Source organism: Bombus vosnesenskii, unplaced genomic scaffold, assembly GCF_011952255.1.
Source record: "Bombus vosnesenskii isolate JDL3184/JDL3185 unplaced genomic scaffold, Bvos_JDL3184-5_v1.1 scf7180000016263, whole genome shotgun sequence".
NCBI classification, from domain to species: domain Eukaryota; kingdom Metazoa; phylum Arthropoda; class Insecta; order Hymenoptera; family Apidae; genus Bombus; species Bombus vosnesenskii.
Window position 1 is genome coordinate 458088 of NW_022884332.1, and position 16284 is coordinate 474371.

The window sequence follows — 16284 nt, forward strand, 5'->3', positions numbered from 1 at the left end:
CTGACGTTAATTATACGAGATAAATCTATTTTGCAGTTCGAATTGTTTCTAAGAATTGCTAGATTTACAGAGCGCGAACAAGCGTTCACGTATCGAGTACAAAGAATCACGGCGATGCGAGTCAGTGTACCGTTAGATTTCGTAATTCCGTGTTTTGCATTTATTGTTACAGAAAGTTGATTATATCTTCTCAAGTCGTACGAATGCGTTACGGCAGATAATAAAGTTGGAATTTAATTAATTACGAAATTAACGGCACGATGGATTTAAAAGTTAAAGTATACTGAATTTGGATTCTGAAAATTTTTATTAAAAATTCATCGTACGATTAAATGTTATATTTTGTAATATTTTTGTAACATGATATTTAAATCACCCCCCCCCCCTCTTGTACGAAGCAACAAATACAGATAGAGTACAGAATGGCGTGATAATATTCGAATATCGATACGACTGACTAAGTGTTCTCGTACGTTTGGCCTAAACGCATCTCGATACGTTAAACATTATAGATAGAAATATTATCCTAGAAGAAATGCGACAGGTTGATGGTGGTGCCATTATTAGAGTCGTGAAATCGTGTTTAACACAGTTCGTCGTCGACCTATCCGCGTGTTATCGCATAAAGGAGAACGTAAAAGAAGGAGGAGGATGAGCACGTTTAAGCGAGCCGAGTAATAATTCCGAGACAAGGCGACCAGTTTTGTCTCGAGAGAACACCGTTAAATTATCTTTTCTGCCCTAACCGAAAGCTCTCTATGTTTTTTCTCCGGTTCGGATGACATTATTACAGGATCTCGCTTTGTCTGGATTTAATTACCGAAAAGTGCGCCAAAGATTCTGATATTCCACGCTTCTGTTCGATAATACATTCAAGAAAAATATAGCTCCGTCACCCGTATAATTTTTTCACGACGAATAAATTGAACGTAAAATGCCTATACGCGTATCGCTATCGAAACGAAAGTATCGGATTGTCGTAATAAAAGGGAGGAACCTTTCGAACGTATTCGAATCTTTGATCAAAAGGTGACCTATATAGCAATTTTTAGCTCTATTTTTAACGTATTAGATATGACGTGTCGTAAAATAATATATTCGCAACGTATGTTTATAATGTTCCGTGCGAAGAAATTATTAGAAATATCCAAGCCAATGTGATATTCGTTTTGTTAATAGGTTAACGTTTCGTAGGTCAGTGATTTCACCGAGAAACTATTTTATTTCGCTTCTTCCGAGTTCTTCGCTTCCGAGTTTGGAACGAGATTACCGCAATCCTTCATTTGCCGAGTGTTTGTCCTCTCTTGTCGAGCGTCTACGATAACTACTTTTATACAGGACGTTATTGATCTCTCTTATTTGAAATTTTTATATCTGTGCTGTGCCGAGGACGCCTTAGGAGGAAATCCAACAACTTTAGCAGCATGTTCGATAAGTTGTGCCGATTAATAAGTAACGAATGAAGATCTTACACTCCGTAGAGTAGATCTTTCCGATAATTTTTCATATTTACGAGTCGAAGTTTATACGATATTTTCGCTTTCATCTTTACTCATATCTTTTTCACGCAATATTTTTGCTTCGTCGTAATCGTAAAAACATCGTGCGATAAAAAGCAAATTTTTCCATTTTCGAAAACCATTATTTCTCTCAAAGTGAATCGCAATAGGAGTTAAATAACTGTACTGGTGGAAAATACTGACAAAGCTCATAGAGCTCGCATCGTAAATCTTTCATACATAGCGGGGACACGTCGCAAAAGAATAAAACGAGAATTCTCGAAAATGTCTTCGTTTCTTTCCGAATCGACGAAAACGAACAAAAGGATAGAGAAATCGTCGAAAAAGGAAGAAAGAAAGAAAAAAATGACGAATTTTTCTCAAAAGCAGACGAACCACTTTCTCGATGGTAGAATTCGATTGAAAGTTCCGGTACTCGCGGCAAGTTTTCCCATCAGTTTCCTCACCAACGAATAATCGCACGAAAATCTCGACACTTTGTCGACCCGTTCCATCGATCGATGGAAAAATCTCTCGAATAGGTAAAAGGGAATCGGTGTATTCGCGAACGAATACCTCGATTTTACCCTCCTAACGTTTTTCTCCTTCTCTCGATGTATCCACTTCTCTTCCTTTCGTTCGTTTCCTCGATAAACGCGTATGGAGAATAGCTGGATGGAAATCTAGAACAGATCCATCGTTCGCGTTAAAAGCACGCGATAACGCTCTATTTTTTATTTTCGTTCTCGTTTCTTTTTCTTTTTTTTTTTTTTTGTTCACTGTTTCGCACACGCCACATGGGCAAAGGATGAAATACGGCTGGTAATTTGAAAAAATAATGACTCACCGACGCTGTTTTCCCATTTTTGCTCGTGACTTTCAACAGGGACCCCTCGTACCCCTGAAACAGAACGAATTCCCGAGCGTCATTACAAACGAAGAGATAAAGAGCGGAGTATTTTGATGGAGGTCGTCCAGGATGGATCGTCCTGCGTTAAACTGGTAATTGGCTTGTACGTTAATCAGGGCTGCTTTAATTTTAGGATTAGGATGTAATCTTCGGTGCTTAAGTTGGCGAAGAAAATTGGTAATAGGGATCGAGGTAGAAAAAAATTCGTGGAAAGGTTATAACGTATATATTTAATTTAAAGGTTAAAAATATAAGGATAAGAAAATTCTGAATAAATAAGTTATTATGACCGAGGATGTTGGTAATAGGCAACGGTTAATAGCTTCCGTTGATAGTTAACGGTTTAATGGTAAATTCTTCGTGGCTTCCTAAAATTCTGAAAAAGGTAATCATTTTTAATCGCTGGTCGTTGATTTGAAAATTAGAAAATTGAAAATAGCGTGATTCGTTGGTCCTTTCTTTTAAAATTACAGATGCTTTCTGTCGATGTTCTATTCATTGGAAAGATTGTCTGTTTCCACGTTGTTATTAACCATCGAATGTGAGTTAGAGAAAGCATCGTAACATCAAGTGCATATCGATATGACTACGATAATTGAAACGTATTGAAAAATTGATCAAAGCAACGTATGCTTCGGACTATAGGAACAACAAATTATTTATTTAACAAGAAATATATATATAAAATGTATATCTAACAAACTATTATTATATGTGTTGTAAGTGAATTCCCAAGTAAATATTTCTAATTACTCTAATAAGGAAACAAGCTTGTAGTAATTCAACTATCGAAACTGTTAATTACGAAATATAGAACCGCATTAATAAAACAGGAAGCTGAAAAACGAAAATAATAAAATCTCTCTGCATAACTTTCTATTTCTTATTCACTGGATAAAATCACATCTTAGTATCGTGCGCTTAATGTGACTTTTAAAACATTAACACGAACGAACGATGATCACGAATTTACGAACCTATAAGAAGGCGGTGTTCGCATAGCGTGATCATCAAAGTGTTAAGTACGAAGCGAAGTTACTTCAAAGCAAAAGCGTTTGCTCGTAGACGGAGAATGAGAATCTTGGAAATTTGCATATCTGCTGTACAATTATCTGTTCTACCGCGGCTAAAACGTAACCGAATAACTCGAGCGCAGCAATTTTAGGCAAACACGTTCGACCGAAGATTTCCTATGAATCCAACGTTGTTTCTAATTTCCTTGCTCGTTGTTGTCCTCGTAGGAACGTTACTGAAGATTATATATCGTTTAATTAAAATGAAACAACCAACGAGTCGCTTGCAAGTTGATGCAAAAAAAAAAAAAAAAAAGAAAAAAGAAAAAGAAAAAAGAGAGAAAAAGATTTTGCAAAAGATTCGTTAATCGATTTTAATTAGAAATACCAAAGAATATTTCTATCGTAAGGGTTGTAAATTTAGGTCTAATTAAATTTATATAACGTTGTACCTGTTAAGAAACTACTATATATGAGTAAAATTATGAATCTTTTAAGAAAGGATGGTAAACGTTCTTTTACGCGTAGACGACTTTACGAAGAAATCGTGACGCTTTATATATTTCGCAATCAATATCTATTTTAAATTCTATTTTTAGATTTCGTTTCAACCGATAACACTTTTTCGCTCTTACTATTTTACGTACAACAGATAATATCGAAAGTGTCGTAAAACCTTCGAGTCAGGTCGCTGCTATATCTCGTTCATATTTCTTAATATCCACCTGCGCTTCATTTTCACCTATTCAAAGGCGAAATATACGAAAACATCTTGTCTTGGACATTGAAAATTGCACCATTCATACGCCCAATCGTTTTCGATGCATCAATTTCGCTTTCTCTCTTTTTATTCATTTTCTTTCCAACTCGAGAAGAAACTTCGTTTCAAACTCACGTTGTAGCAGAAACGAATTACGCATAACGTGATTTAACAACTAATTTTTTATTCGAAATCATAATCGAATTAAAAAGTTCGTCCAAGTGTCCATCCCTTTTGATCGTTTTTAATTTGTCACGCTGGAATTACTCTCCGTAAAATGTCTCCTTTTTTCTCTTTACGGAATAGCTCGCGATTTCTATCAACAAACGATTCGATCGATACTCGATGCTTGAATTAAATCACGACCATTAATGCTAATTTAATCCTGAAATGCAGCCACGGTTATTGAGATCTTGGTTGGTTTCGTTTGAAAGCGCGATAACGAAGATGCCTTGAAATGCTTACGAGGGACGTCGTTCGAGTGTTTCGAATCGATTTCGCTGAATAAGAAAACTTAACAGCCGCGATTTCAAAATCGTCAAGAAAAGAAGAATTGGAAGATCGAACAAGATATTATTCGCAAATATATTTATTCTTGAAGGACTTACGACGAATAGAAAAGTAGAACAGGAGCGCATTCGTTAGGAAATTGTTTACTTTACGTTTTACTTTGCGTTTTTCCAAGCTCTCATCAACTTTTTCTTAGAGTAACAACAACCCGTGGCTTAAAAATTGTCAAGAAAAGAAAAATTGGCAGATCGAACGAGATGTTATTCGCAAATATATTATTTTTCCAGAATTTACCATCGATGAAAAAGTGATATAAGAGCATTTTCATCAGGAAGTGTCGCGGTACTTTATATTTTTCCAATCAAATTGTTTCGCGAATAATAAATTTTGCGTCCTTGATAAATTCTTTCTAAACTGTGCAATTTAACCAGCTCTCTCGAGACTGAGAGAAAAAACAGGAAAATATTTTCATAAACTCGTAACATACGAAGAAAGAATTATAGTAAAAGAAGAAAATGTAGGTTATTATAAAGTAGAGTAATTATCGTTAATTTCGAGAAGAATTATTTTATTTCGTTCGGGTGATTTCGAAGCGTTTACTTCGATAGGATGCCTTTTAATACGTATATCTATTTGAAAATGTCAGCGAGACGAAGTCGAAAGTACTTATGCAGTTTATTCACTTTGCCATTGGTACTGAAACGATAATCGCGAAAGATATTTTCAGTAAAAGGACTTCTTTCAGCAAGGGTATCGTAAAATCGTCATCTCCTTCGAACTCTGACCTAGTAAATAACTTTATCTCAAAAACGAATGATCGAAGATTCGTTTTGATAAATAAAACATTCGTACACCTGACGAGCGAGAGTCTGCTTGTTTCATAAATAAAATATACGATACACGGAAAAGCTCGCCTTTATCTTTTCTTTTGCACTCATTCCATCTCGTGTCATGGTTAGGAAATGATAACGGAAAATTAACGTTACAACGAAGAATCGTAAAATACGCGTTCTTTGAACGTTATCACCTTCGTATGATATTCGCTTCTTCGTGTCGTTTTACCATTTCTAATTCGTTCTTTTATTAACAAAATCTTGCCTTCTTGACAAATTCTTTCGACCTAATAGCTTTTTTCGAAAAGGAGAAAAGATAGGAAAATATTTTATTTTATATTTATCGCCGCAGTTTGTAAACTAGAAGATTCTTGATCTGAAAACCGTCACTTTTTTAAATCCTATACTCTTCTACGTATTTTTGCATTCGTTCTACGCATGTTTCATTTACGAAAATACCGTCCATTAATGTTATCGTCACGTTTAAATTAATTTTTGGACGAGGCTACCCAAAAAATAAAAAATTTTTTAAATAAACCCTCGTTATTTTTAAACTCCTGGAACGACTAATTTTGTCATAAAGATATTAAAAATGGACGATCGTTGTTCGTTTGATCGCACGGATAAGCGAACGATCGGTGATTAGAAATCTAAAAATATAAATTTCACCCGAAGCCAACGACAACGCGGCCGTTTGATGGATGGCGTTGTCCTTACTCGTCGCATTCGTCGATCGGAATTTATCTCTGTTTATTTGGCGAGGAAAGTAAGAAGAATGTCGTAACACGGTTGAATAAGACGAAAATTTATCGGTAATGTGGAAAATGAGAGATTTTTGGGGACCTTCGGTCTTCCTCGACCGAATTTTCATTTTGATTCGCACGCTTTATTCAATTTTTGACGTAACACGTCCAGTTTTTAAACGCGGTGCTAATTACCGACTATTCTTTGAATTTTTAAATTTACTACTCGCTACATCGTATTCGTCGGATTATGCGTTTATAGTTTGTTTTTTATTTTTAGCAGTACAATTAATTATTTAATTTAATTTCGAGATTTGTAACATTTCCGTTTGTTTCCGTATTACGATGTAGTAAATTAGAATAAAAGGCGATTATACGGCCACGGTGTTGCGATTAAGGCGGGAAAAATTACCGCGAATACAGTTTGTAGTCCTTATCTGCAACAATTTTCTTTTACAAGCAGCGAAGCGTGCTTATGCATATTCATTTTGAACGTTGCTGTCGTGCTATAAATGACTGAAATCGTAGCATAATAAATCGATTTATAATGTAGAATTATTTGAAAGACTCAAGTGGAAAATAAAAGATGGAAGTTTTATAGAATATCGATTAAACGATTCCACAAATTTTTTGGTTTTTTCAAATTTTTCCCCCGTCAAGTAGAAAATAGATAAAAACGTCGATGTATCGAAGAATCCATTCTTTTTTCAATCTTCAGTTTGTTCATTAACTTCGTGATATACGCGAACTTATTTCGCGATATACGAAAGCTTTGTTCATTCATAAAATACGAAACAGCAGAAATACCGATACATTAATCTTACGATCTTTTATTTTCATACTTTTGCCCATTCGTCAAAGGCACGGTAATCGACGAAAGTGTAAATTCATCGATGATCGAATTCTTCGTCGATCTGTCGATCGTACGTTGATTCGTCAAACGCGAAATATTCGATCAAACACGACAAAAGCGTCGATATATCGCACGTTCGATTAATTATCTTTCCGTCTCTTAATCGTTTGGCCGTTTGTCAAGCGAAGAGTATTAAACAAAAACGTCGGTACGCGAATCACTTACCGCTAGCCGATTCTCTCGCGCTCTTTTAATTATTTGCTCAATCATCGAATATGAAGTATTTGACAAAAGCATCGATGTCGTTATAAATGTCTACGATGCGATGCAAATGCTTTATGACGTTTGTACGGTTGATATTTAATCGACTCGTTATTAGACCTTGTCGTTAAAATTCTTAACCAGAGAAGCTCCGTTGATTCTTTATAAAAGAAGGGAAAGGTGCAAGAAGATACAGTAGAACCAGAAATATTATCCGTTTGATGTACACGGTTTCTTGAGAAATAGCCGATAAATTAAACAATAGCGACGATACTAACGATGATCAAGTTAGATGTATTAAATCGTTTACTTCGTCGCTTGTTATAAAGGTTTTAATATATTAAAAAACCGAATCCTGTGAATATCGCAACATCAACGACACCGTCGAACATTTTCTTTGCTACTGTGTCAAATTTCAAGATTTCAAGACGCGATTCAGAGACACCCAACAATATGCAATTACTTCGTAACTGGTAGAACACAATGTGAAAATATTCCAAATTTCCTAAAAGAGTATGCGAAACCGTAACAATGGCTAATGGCTGCCTAATTATTTACATGTTCACAGAATACATGTAGTAGTAGTCGCTAATGCTCTATCAAGAGATGCGACGATAAACGGTAAATAAATGAAACATAGAAAAAGGAATCGACGCGCTTCTCTATACTTGACCGATATTTATCCGCTATTTATCCGAAGTAATTTGTTTGTCGTTAAACAAACACGATAGCCAAAAGTTAGGTGCTTGAATAAAGGATGCAACGACGAACGGAGAAACGAGATTTCGCCCGGTTGAGAGGAAAAGGAGTATTTATTTCTTATTTACCAGCTAGAATTAGCACGTTCTACGAATAATTCAGTAACGTGCCTTTGTTGTTTGCGTTTCGTTCGCAACGCAGCAGATCTCTCGTTTCGTTCTCTCGTTTATCTCTTGCAGAGTCATAAATTTACGATCAGCTTTGTAATAGGATTCTTCCATAGAATAATCCCGTGTGTCGTTGATTAATAGTCGAAAGCAATTTTAGTTGAGTCGAATCCTGAAAGCGCGGTGAAATTCATCCCAGCATCCTATCGAATTCGTAGCGTCTTTTAATCTCCTCGTGTCGAAAATCAACGGTGCTCACCCCCCTTCGATATTAAATCGTATTCGCCGTTAACTCTGGTACGTTTCGTTATGAAAAGTATAACGATTATCAGTCCGCGGATATTTCTACAAACTCATATTTTTACAAAGGCGAACCAAGGAATACGATCTAAGCAGAAATTTCCTTTACCTGCTAAATGTTACGATTACACTGTACACTTTTGTGCATTTTTGCGAAATCGAAGGACATAAAAGCGCGTATAATGCGTATGATACGTAGTAACGGAAATAGAGTAATCGTTGTAACATTTGGTGGATGAAACAGAGTTTCATTTAAATTCCATTTCTTTCGACATACCGTGAAATATATAGAAACGCATAAAAATCCGCGGTCTAACAATTACAGTAGGTGCCGAACTTTGAATATTCCACATATTTTTGCATGTTACGCGCAATCTGTGCATTTTTTGCATTTTGAAATCTACCACGAATGCATACAAGTCTACGCGGTCTAATAATTATACGTTTTATACAGTATGGAAGATTATGGTAAAATGGTTGGGTGTTTCGTTAAAGTTAACTGGATGATTTTCGTATTTAATCTCTCAACGCTCGAGTCGTAGAAATAAAATTACTCGACAACAAGCGAGAAAGATACAAAGAAAGAAATGCGCACGTAAGAAATACGATACAACGTAACGAGTGCTCAGCGACATAAATCTCTCGCGCACTTTTTACAAATTTCTTACGAAGCAAATTTTTGGTATAATAACAGATACACCATGAACCGATGTTTGCGATCCATTTTCCAACTGATTCCGATTACCCGCGATCGATTAGTATAATGCATAATTCGTACTATATTTTTTGAAACGATTTCAGTCACGCGTCTGTACGAGGCTCGATTGGTAATCGAATTTACTTCGATTTAATGTACCAAAAGTTAATTCACATTTAATCGAATTAAATTAATCACGTTCAATTCGATAATGTTTTATAAATTTAAATGTAAATACAATTATCAAGCTTCAAGATATTTTATTAATCTATATTTCGATATGGTGGATCTAATTAAAAGAGTATTACTTCTTTGTGTAATATTCTACAGAGCGGTCCGTAACCGGTGGTACAATTGGCTATAGGATGATTCTCCGAGAGAGAATAAAGCGAAAATATGGAATCACGTTTTTCCATTAGATGCTTTCTTTTAGAGAGAAATAGATTTGAAAATATATCGTCCGCGTATGCAACTAAGCACGTTCACGCTTTATTTTTACAAATGTTGTTTCACAATTTTCATTTATTCTCGAGTTATAATAACCTGTTGCCGATCGTTCAGTCGTACCTAGCTAACCTGTAATTATCGTTAGCGAGGTTCAAGTATATTATTCAAACTCGATTTTTCCAGAAACGAAGCGAACGATTATTTTTCCACGTTTTCCAACAACAAAATTGTACTTGTTACGGAGCACCCTGTATAGTAATCGCGTAATATAATATTCTTCTTTGGATAACATAAATTGATAGTACAGCAATTTTTAGAAGCAAGAATTACGTCGAGAAAGATGAAGATGAAGAAAGATTATCGTTGTAATTCTCCACGATGTAATATCCATTTACGATTTTTCGTAGACGATAACGCGTTAAGAAGACATCGCGATTTCTACTTATTCGTCGGCTCCAAACGCGGGCAGCGTTTCGTAATCGAATAAAATTGCCAATAACAAATCGTGACACGAGGATAAAAGGCGAGGCCGAAGTTACTCTCTTGAAATCCGTAGCCGAGATTTCGTTTGTGTTACGTCTTAATATTTCACAGCTCCACGCGAGAAGAACAAGATTCTACGATCTATACAGATTGGTTACCACAGTTACCTAACACGAACCCAATCGAATTACGCCGGAGAGAATTGGACAGCGGACGTAAGAAAATATTATCAAAGTCGGGGGGATTCCTTCGAGAATCTTGCGAGGACACAGGCAAATGTAAACATCGGAGGGGACGGGGAATTAGAAATAAGAAATCGAAAGTATCGAAGTATAAAGCAAACGAAGTTGCAAATGTTAGCAATTTTTTAAAAGTAGAAACAAGTGCATGTCGCTTCAGTAAGAAGCAACCTAAGAAGAAGAACGTAAGAAGCCTAATTTCTTCTACCTCGATGGTGAAAAGTAAAAAGCGATAGAGACGCGTTTGACTTTTGAGTGGAGAAAAATGACCGCGACGATCAGATTCGCAAGCAAAGAAGACAAACAGTCGAGTTACACGAACGAGGCTACTGCTATTCATGGGTTTCCAGTTATGGGATGTTACTAAATTCAAAGTCAATAAGAATTTCAAAATCTCTGCTCGATTTACGTAACTTCGAAAACTCTTCTTATCGATATCGATATTTCCATACAAGATTTGCGTGTAAAAGTCAAATCGAAATCGGACAATCACGGTATTCGAGTTAAGAGCATCGAAATATCTCAAAATACACAATCAATTTTACGTTAACTAAATTTTCCACGTATGTTCACGCTCGTCGACGATCGAAGAAAGGAAAACTCTTATCGATATCGACGTTCCCATAAATAATTTATAAAGAAGTCGAATCACATTCAGGCCACCACGGAAATCGTTAATCACGACATTACGCGAATCAAAGGTCGACGAATTTAAAAAAACTCTCCTCATCGATATCGACATTTCCGCGAAAAGTTGGCTGAAAAAATCGAATCGAAATTAGACAGGTAGAGAAATCGTTAATCATCGGGGGGCCTCTGGTCGTAGGCTGTGAAGGTAAAATCGATACGAACTCGGTGAAATCTGTTAGCAATATCGCGCTGGCTAGCTAGCCGTTCGTTGATACGCGTATGCAACGCCAGCCTAAATAGGTAGCGTGATTTACGGTTATTTATAGGGGACCTTAATATCCCCTTCATAAAACCTTACCGGCTTAGCTCGGTTTCGTTCGATCGAACTTCGCTAAAATTCGTCGTTCGAAGATCTTCGATCTCCACTGAAATCAGACTAACGAGTTTCGTGCCGTGTAGCAGCTGGTAAGCGAGCTGCTGGAAGAAAAGATTTTCGTCATTCTCCGTTGCAGTATTAAAATATGTTTTCGTCTAAAATTCTTTCGTTACGTTCTTTCGTATATAAAAAGAACGCTTGCGTATAAACGTCTCATCGCAGACGCGATACCAGAAAAGAACGTTACGAATAAACTATTTATTTACTTAACTCGTTAAAGACCAAGCAATGGTTTCTCATAACGTTATAAATCCATCGATTTTTGTTGCATAAAGTAAAGGAATCGCGAGACTCATAAAATTGTAAAGTCTAGTTGGAGTATGAAGTAGCGGAGGGAAGAGTACCGAACGAATCTTTGGAATTCCATATCATTCGTTGCGACAAATGCGTCGATGTGACGAATGCGATGTTTCCGAAGTCTCGTATACTCCAAATTTCACGACAGAAATTTATCAAGTTTGAAATTGCTACGAAATAAACGTTTCCCATGGTACACGTCGCCTATAAGTCGTAAGATGTTTCGTAACACGTGGGACACGATTCAGAAGTGGACGAGAGGCGCAAGAACGACGAAAGAAAGTTCATATAAACAGGTGTCCTGTGTAACCTTGTTCCAAAGTTATAGCCACTTTTGTGTTACGATAATCCGCGACAGCTTATCTTCGCAGAAGATGCTCGAAACGGTGATCCTTCGACCGTATACGAGCTCGTAGTCGTCGTATCGTCGAGAGTTTCCCTATCTTTCAAGAATTCCACGTGTACGTCAAAATAATAGGCCGGCCGAGGATAGCCATTTCGAGCACCTTCCGCGAAGGTAAGCAGTTGCGAATCGTTGGAACGCAAGAGTGGCCATAATTTTGAAACAAGGTCAAATAAGTTTTACGCGAACGCGTTTTCATTGTTTTTCTACTCCTTGTTGCGGCTTATCGCGACAAGAAAAATAGCTGTAACTTCGAAAGGTCGAATAAGATCTTCTTTCGTTGTTCTTCTGCCTTTTGACCACTCCCGAAATGGAACGTTCCACGTGTTACGAGACACGCTCTATATACGAACGAATCCATCGGATCGATAAATAAAAATCGAAGAGAGGAAATCACGATATCTAACGATCGTATAGGTCGAGAGTTGATAAATTGAAAAGGAAACGATGTTCGAACGAACGGTATCGATGGTCACTCCCACGGACCTGATCAAAGGATGCGGCCAGCCGGTATAAATATTGCAGCTGGACCTGCTGACGGATATTGAAATACCGAGGCGGGTATGCGGAGGAAAACTGGAGCAAACCGCGCGAATATTTTTAAACCTCGATACCTCCTCGACGACGAAAGTATTCCTTTCATGGTGGGACGAGAACAGGGAGGCGAGTCACAGAGTGGCTAGAAAGGTCTCCGGGTTTAATGCGGCATGTAAAATGCAAATTTTAATATTCTAGGGAAATGTCGATAACTTCGACCGTTCGAAGGATATCAGATTCTTTTCTTCATTTTCTCCCCCGCTATTTTTATTGCCTCTATCGTTATATTTTTGTCGATTATACGAAGGTGAACGTTGAACGTATCGAAAGATCGGGAAAATTGGCTTTTTCAGATTTATTATCGCTTTGTTTTTTATTATGCTATATTTTGCAGTTGACGTATATTTTCAAGTATTCTTGTTCTTTATTATGATTTTAAAGTCCAGGGCACCGAGGAAGGTGATGAACGATGGATCGGTAAAGTTGAGGTACGTAAGAGCAGAGTGCGTTGGTTGATTTTTATGCTGCTTTTAAGAATTCACAAGGGAAGATCCGCAACCCGCAAATTCAAAAAATTATGTACTCCGGGGACACGTAGAGGACATATATAGGTACGTATTACGTAATATTTTTTCGCTGTCCAAATTCACTCTAAGGGGGTGAAATTTACCCTCGAAAATTCTGGTGTTTCTCGATTTTGCGGTATAGTCCGCTACAAAATTGACACATTTTTTTAACAAAACGATAATACTACTTGAAAGCATTCCTTTTTATCCTTTATAGTTCTCAAGTTATAACGCACAATCTGAAAATAGCCGGATTTTCTGGGCTCAATTTCACCTTCTTAGAGTGAATTTTAAGTACTTTTAATACAAAGTTTTATAATTTTTTGAATTTGTGGATTGGAGATCTTCCCATGTCAATATACACTTACGTTTCTTTCTAATTCTAATTCGAAGAGTTATATACCTTTAAATTAACACGCGATTCTTTTTCTTCGTTTCTTTTTTAGATATTTCAAGATTTTAGATCGTAACACATTGCTGATAAGATTAACTAGAATTCCATTGCGATTCTTTTAGGGAATCGTTACCCAACATACACCAAATAGAGTTACAGCGGTATGTCCAAAATAAGTAGGACGTATCATAAAATCATATCACTGTCTCGATAAAAGTCAACGTTAATCCTGCCAAGAGCGTTTGAATATTTTTAGGAATTGGAAAAACGATGGATCTGTAACCTGTTATATTCACGGATCAGGTAGTTCTAGGATGAACTCGACGTTTCACGATTTAACAGGTGACATTACATAACCGAACAACTCCAACTCTAGAATTACCGCGATCAATGTGGCCGATTCATAGCTTTTTACAACAGTTTTACAGATTTATAAATAGATCGACTACCTTAGTTCCACCGTTTGATCTCTTCTTCGTCGCATTTACTTTCTCCTCTTCCGCCCTCGTCGTCTTTTTCTTTCCTTGTTCTCACCATGTTCCTTAATCTCAACCGATCCACCACTCGTTCATCCCTTCTATCTCGCAAAACTCTTTCCACCCACGCTTAAATTTACTCTTTCCGCGGCTGTAATGTCCTCTATGAAATGTTTTAACCGTATTAGCGTTCCTATCGTGCGACTTGTTCTTCAACGTCGCAGGAAAATTCACCTTGCACAAAACCGCGTGCCACGTGAACGCAAAACGAGTCATTCACAGGCCAAAATGGTTTAACTGCACCTTTTGAAATGTTTTAATTCCGTTTCGCCGAGTTAATCTATTTCGCAAACAAGCGGCCCGGACATTGTTCGTTAGGAAAATTCTCGTCTGTTTTTACGCCTAACGCGTGAATCGCGGATCTAATTAAATCGTTACCTTCTTCCCATCTCCATAACCTTCATAAACTGCTCGTATTCGGAATACTTCGCTGCTTCTTATACCTTAACGTCGGGTAAAATTAGTTTCGTCGAAGTTGCGGTACGCAGTTTCCTAGATAGATTTAAGCTAATTCGAGGATCTGTTAGTCGAACGACTATATTGTTCTCGGCGAGGTAGATAGAGTTTCCAGAGATTTAAAACACTACGGCGGAGCTGAAAGTTCGAAGAATATTCTCCCTCGATTTTCCGCTGGCCGGATTTTGTTGGTGTTTCTCGTAAAAGTGGATTATCGTTACGGTTGTATAGCGTATATCGTCGAGTCGATGATTAGTTTCCTTTGTAATGGTTTTTCATTCGCCTTTTATACAATTAATCAGAATCAATTATGTGTTTAGTCTTTGAAAAGTTATGCGCTAAACGTACGTTTAAAATCTGGAGACATCGAAACAAGTCGCTAACGTTCGCAAATACGAATACGTTAAAAAATTACGTCATGCTATCCAAAAAAGTTCTTTCGACGATTCGTATTAAAGTTTAGCCGACTGTCCACCAAGTGTCGCTACATGGAAGCGCAAGCGTAATTTATTAGACGCGACGATACACGTACGCCAATGTTCGGTGTACGAAGCGTACGGTAAGATACATTTTGTCCGATTATTAAAAATGTCGAGCGACGAGGGAGCCGCTTTCATCCTATGTTATCACATTCGACGACATGAAAAAGAGAGATTTTGGATCCATTCGAACAACGAGAAAAATATTAATTCCCGAGTGTTCGTCGTTGCGAGTGAATTGTCAGGGAATGATGATCGCGTATTTCATACACTGCACAGGTTCGGCAAAAATACACGCAACAGTTTAGTGCAACTTGCTGGACCATTGGTTCAAATGCAAGATACGGATATTTGGGAATTTTTCAGCTCCGATGAAAGAATTGTAATAACGTTGAGGTAGAATCAAGGAATCGGTATAACAATATGCATACCTAATCTATAAGAAAATATAACAAGTATCGGACAAAGATTTTCTCCGTCGATTCCGCGTAATTACCTGGCTAACTAGTTTTTAAAATCAAATGTCGCTTTGGCAATGGGGCTATCGTATCGATGATTAATAGTAAAGAGCTATAGCAATCGTCTAACAATTTATTCACCTTATTTGCCGCTTCACTGCACGCCTTCTGTGTTCTATCTTTTCTCGCGTATTTTTTTCGTTTATAGCTGCAACGTACGCTTCAGTATCGACAATGCTGACGACAATCGTTGTGACGAAAACGCGCAGTGACGGAAACGATTGGCTGCTGTTCCCTGGACAGATACACGTTACTTTACAATAATCGCTGCATGGAAGCGTATTGTTACTACCGTCAACGCGTCTGTGAAGCAACTTCGTGGACAGTGGCCCTTGAACATCGTACGGCGAATTGAAAATCGTAGTAGCGTAGCAGCGTAAGACACGAAAAGCGTAGAATGCACAAAAGCGTATGTAGCAAAATTATATTGAAAAGACAAAAATCAAAGATTTAAGTTTAAAGATTTATCGAATAATTGAAATTTAACCCTATCGTTCTTCTCTGGTCTGTATAACCCAATGCATGTTACATTTCAATAGACATATTATTCAGATATAAATATTATTTATATTATTATGAATATTATCTGTACAGGATCTGGAATATAGATAGGCAGTA

At 37.1% G+C, this 16284-nt stretch overlaps 1 protein-coding gene across 5 annotated transcripts in view; it reads right to left on the reverse strand.

Moving 5' to 3' along the window:
* LOC117242093 (protein couch potato) overlaps nt 1-16284 on the reverse strand; it is a 184168-nt gene that overhangs the window by 61369 nt on the left and 106515 nt on the right. For all 5 annotated transcript variants that reach the window (XM_033508476.1, XM_033508477.1, XM_033508473.1 and 2 more), the window contains exon 3: nt 2347-2400. In XM_033508476.1, coding sequence (XP_033364367.1) covers nt 2347-2400 — 54 coding nt within the window. The remainder of the gene's footprint in view (nt 1-2346; nt 2401-16284) is intronic.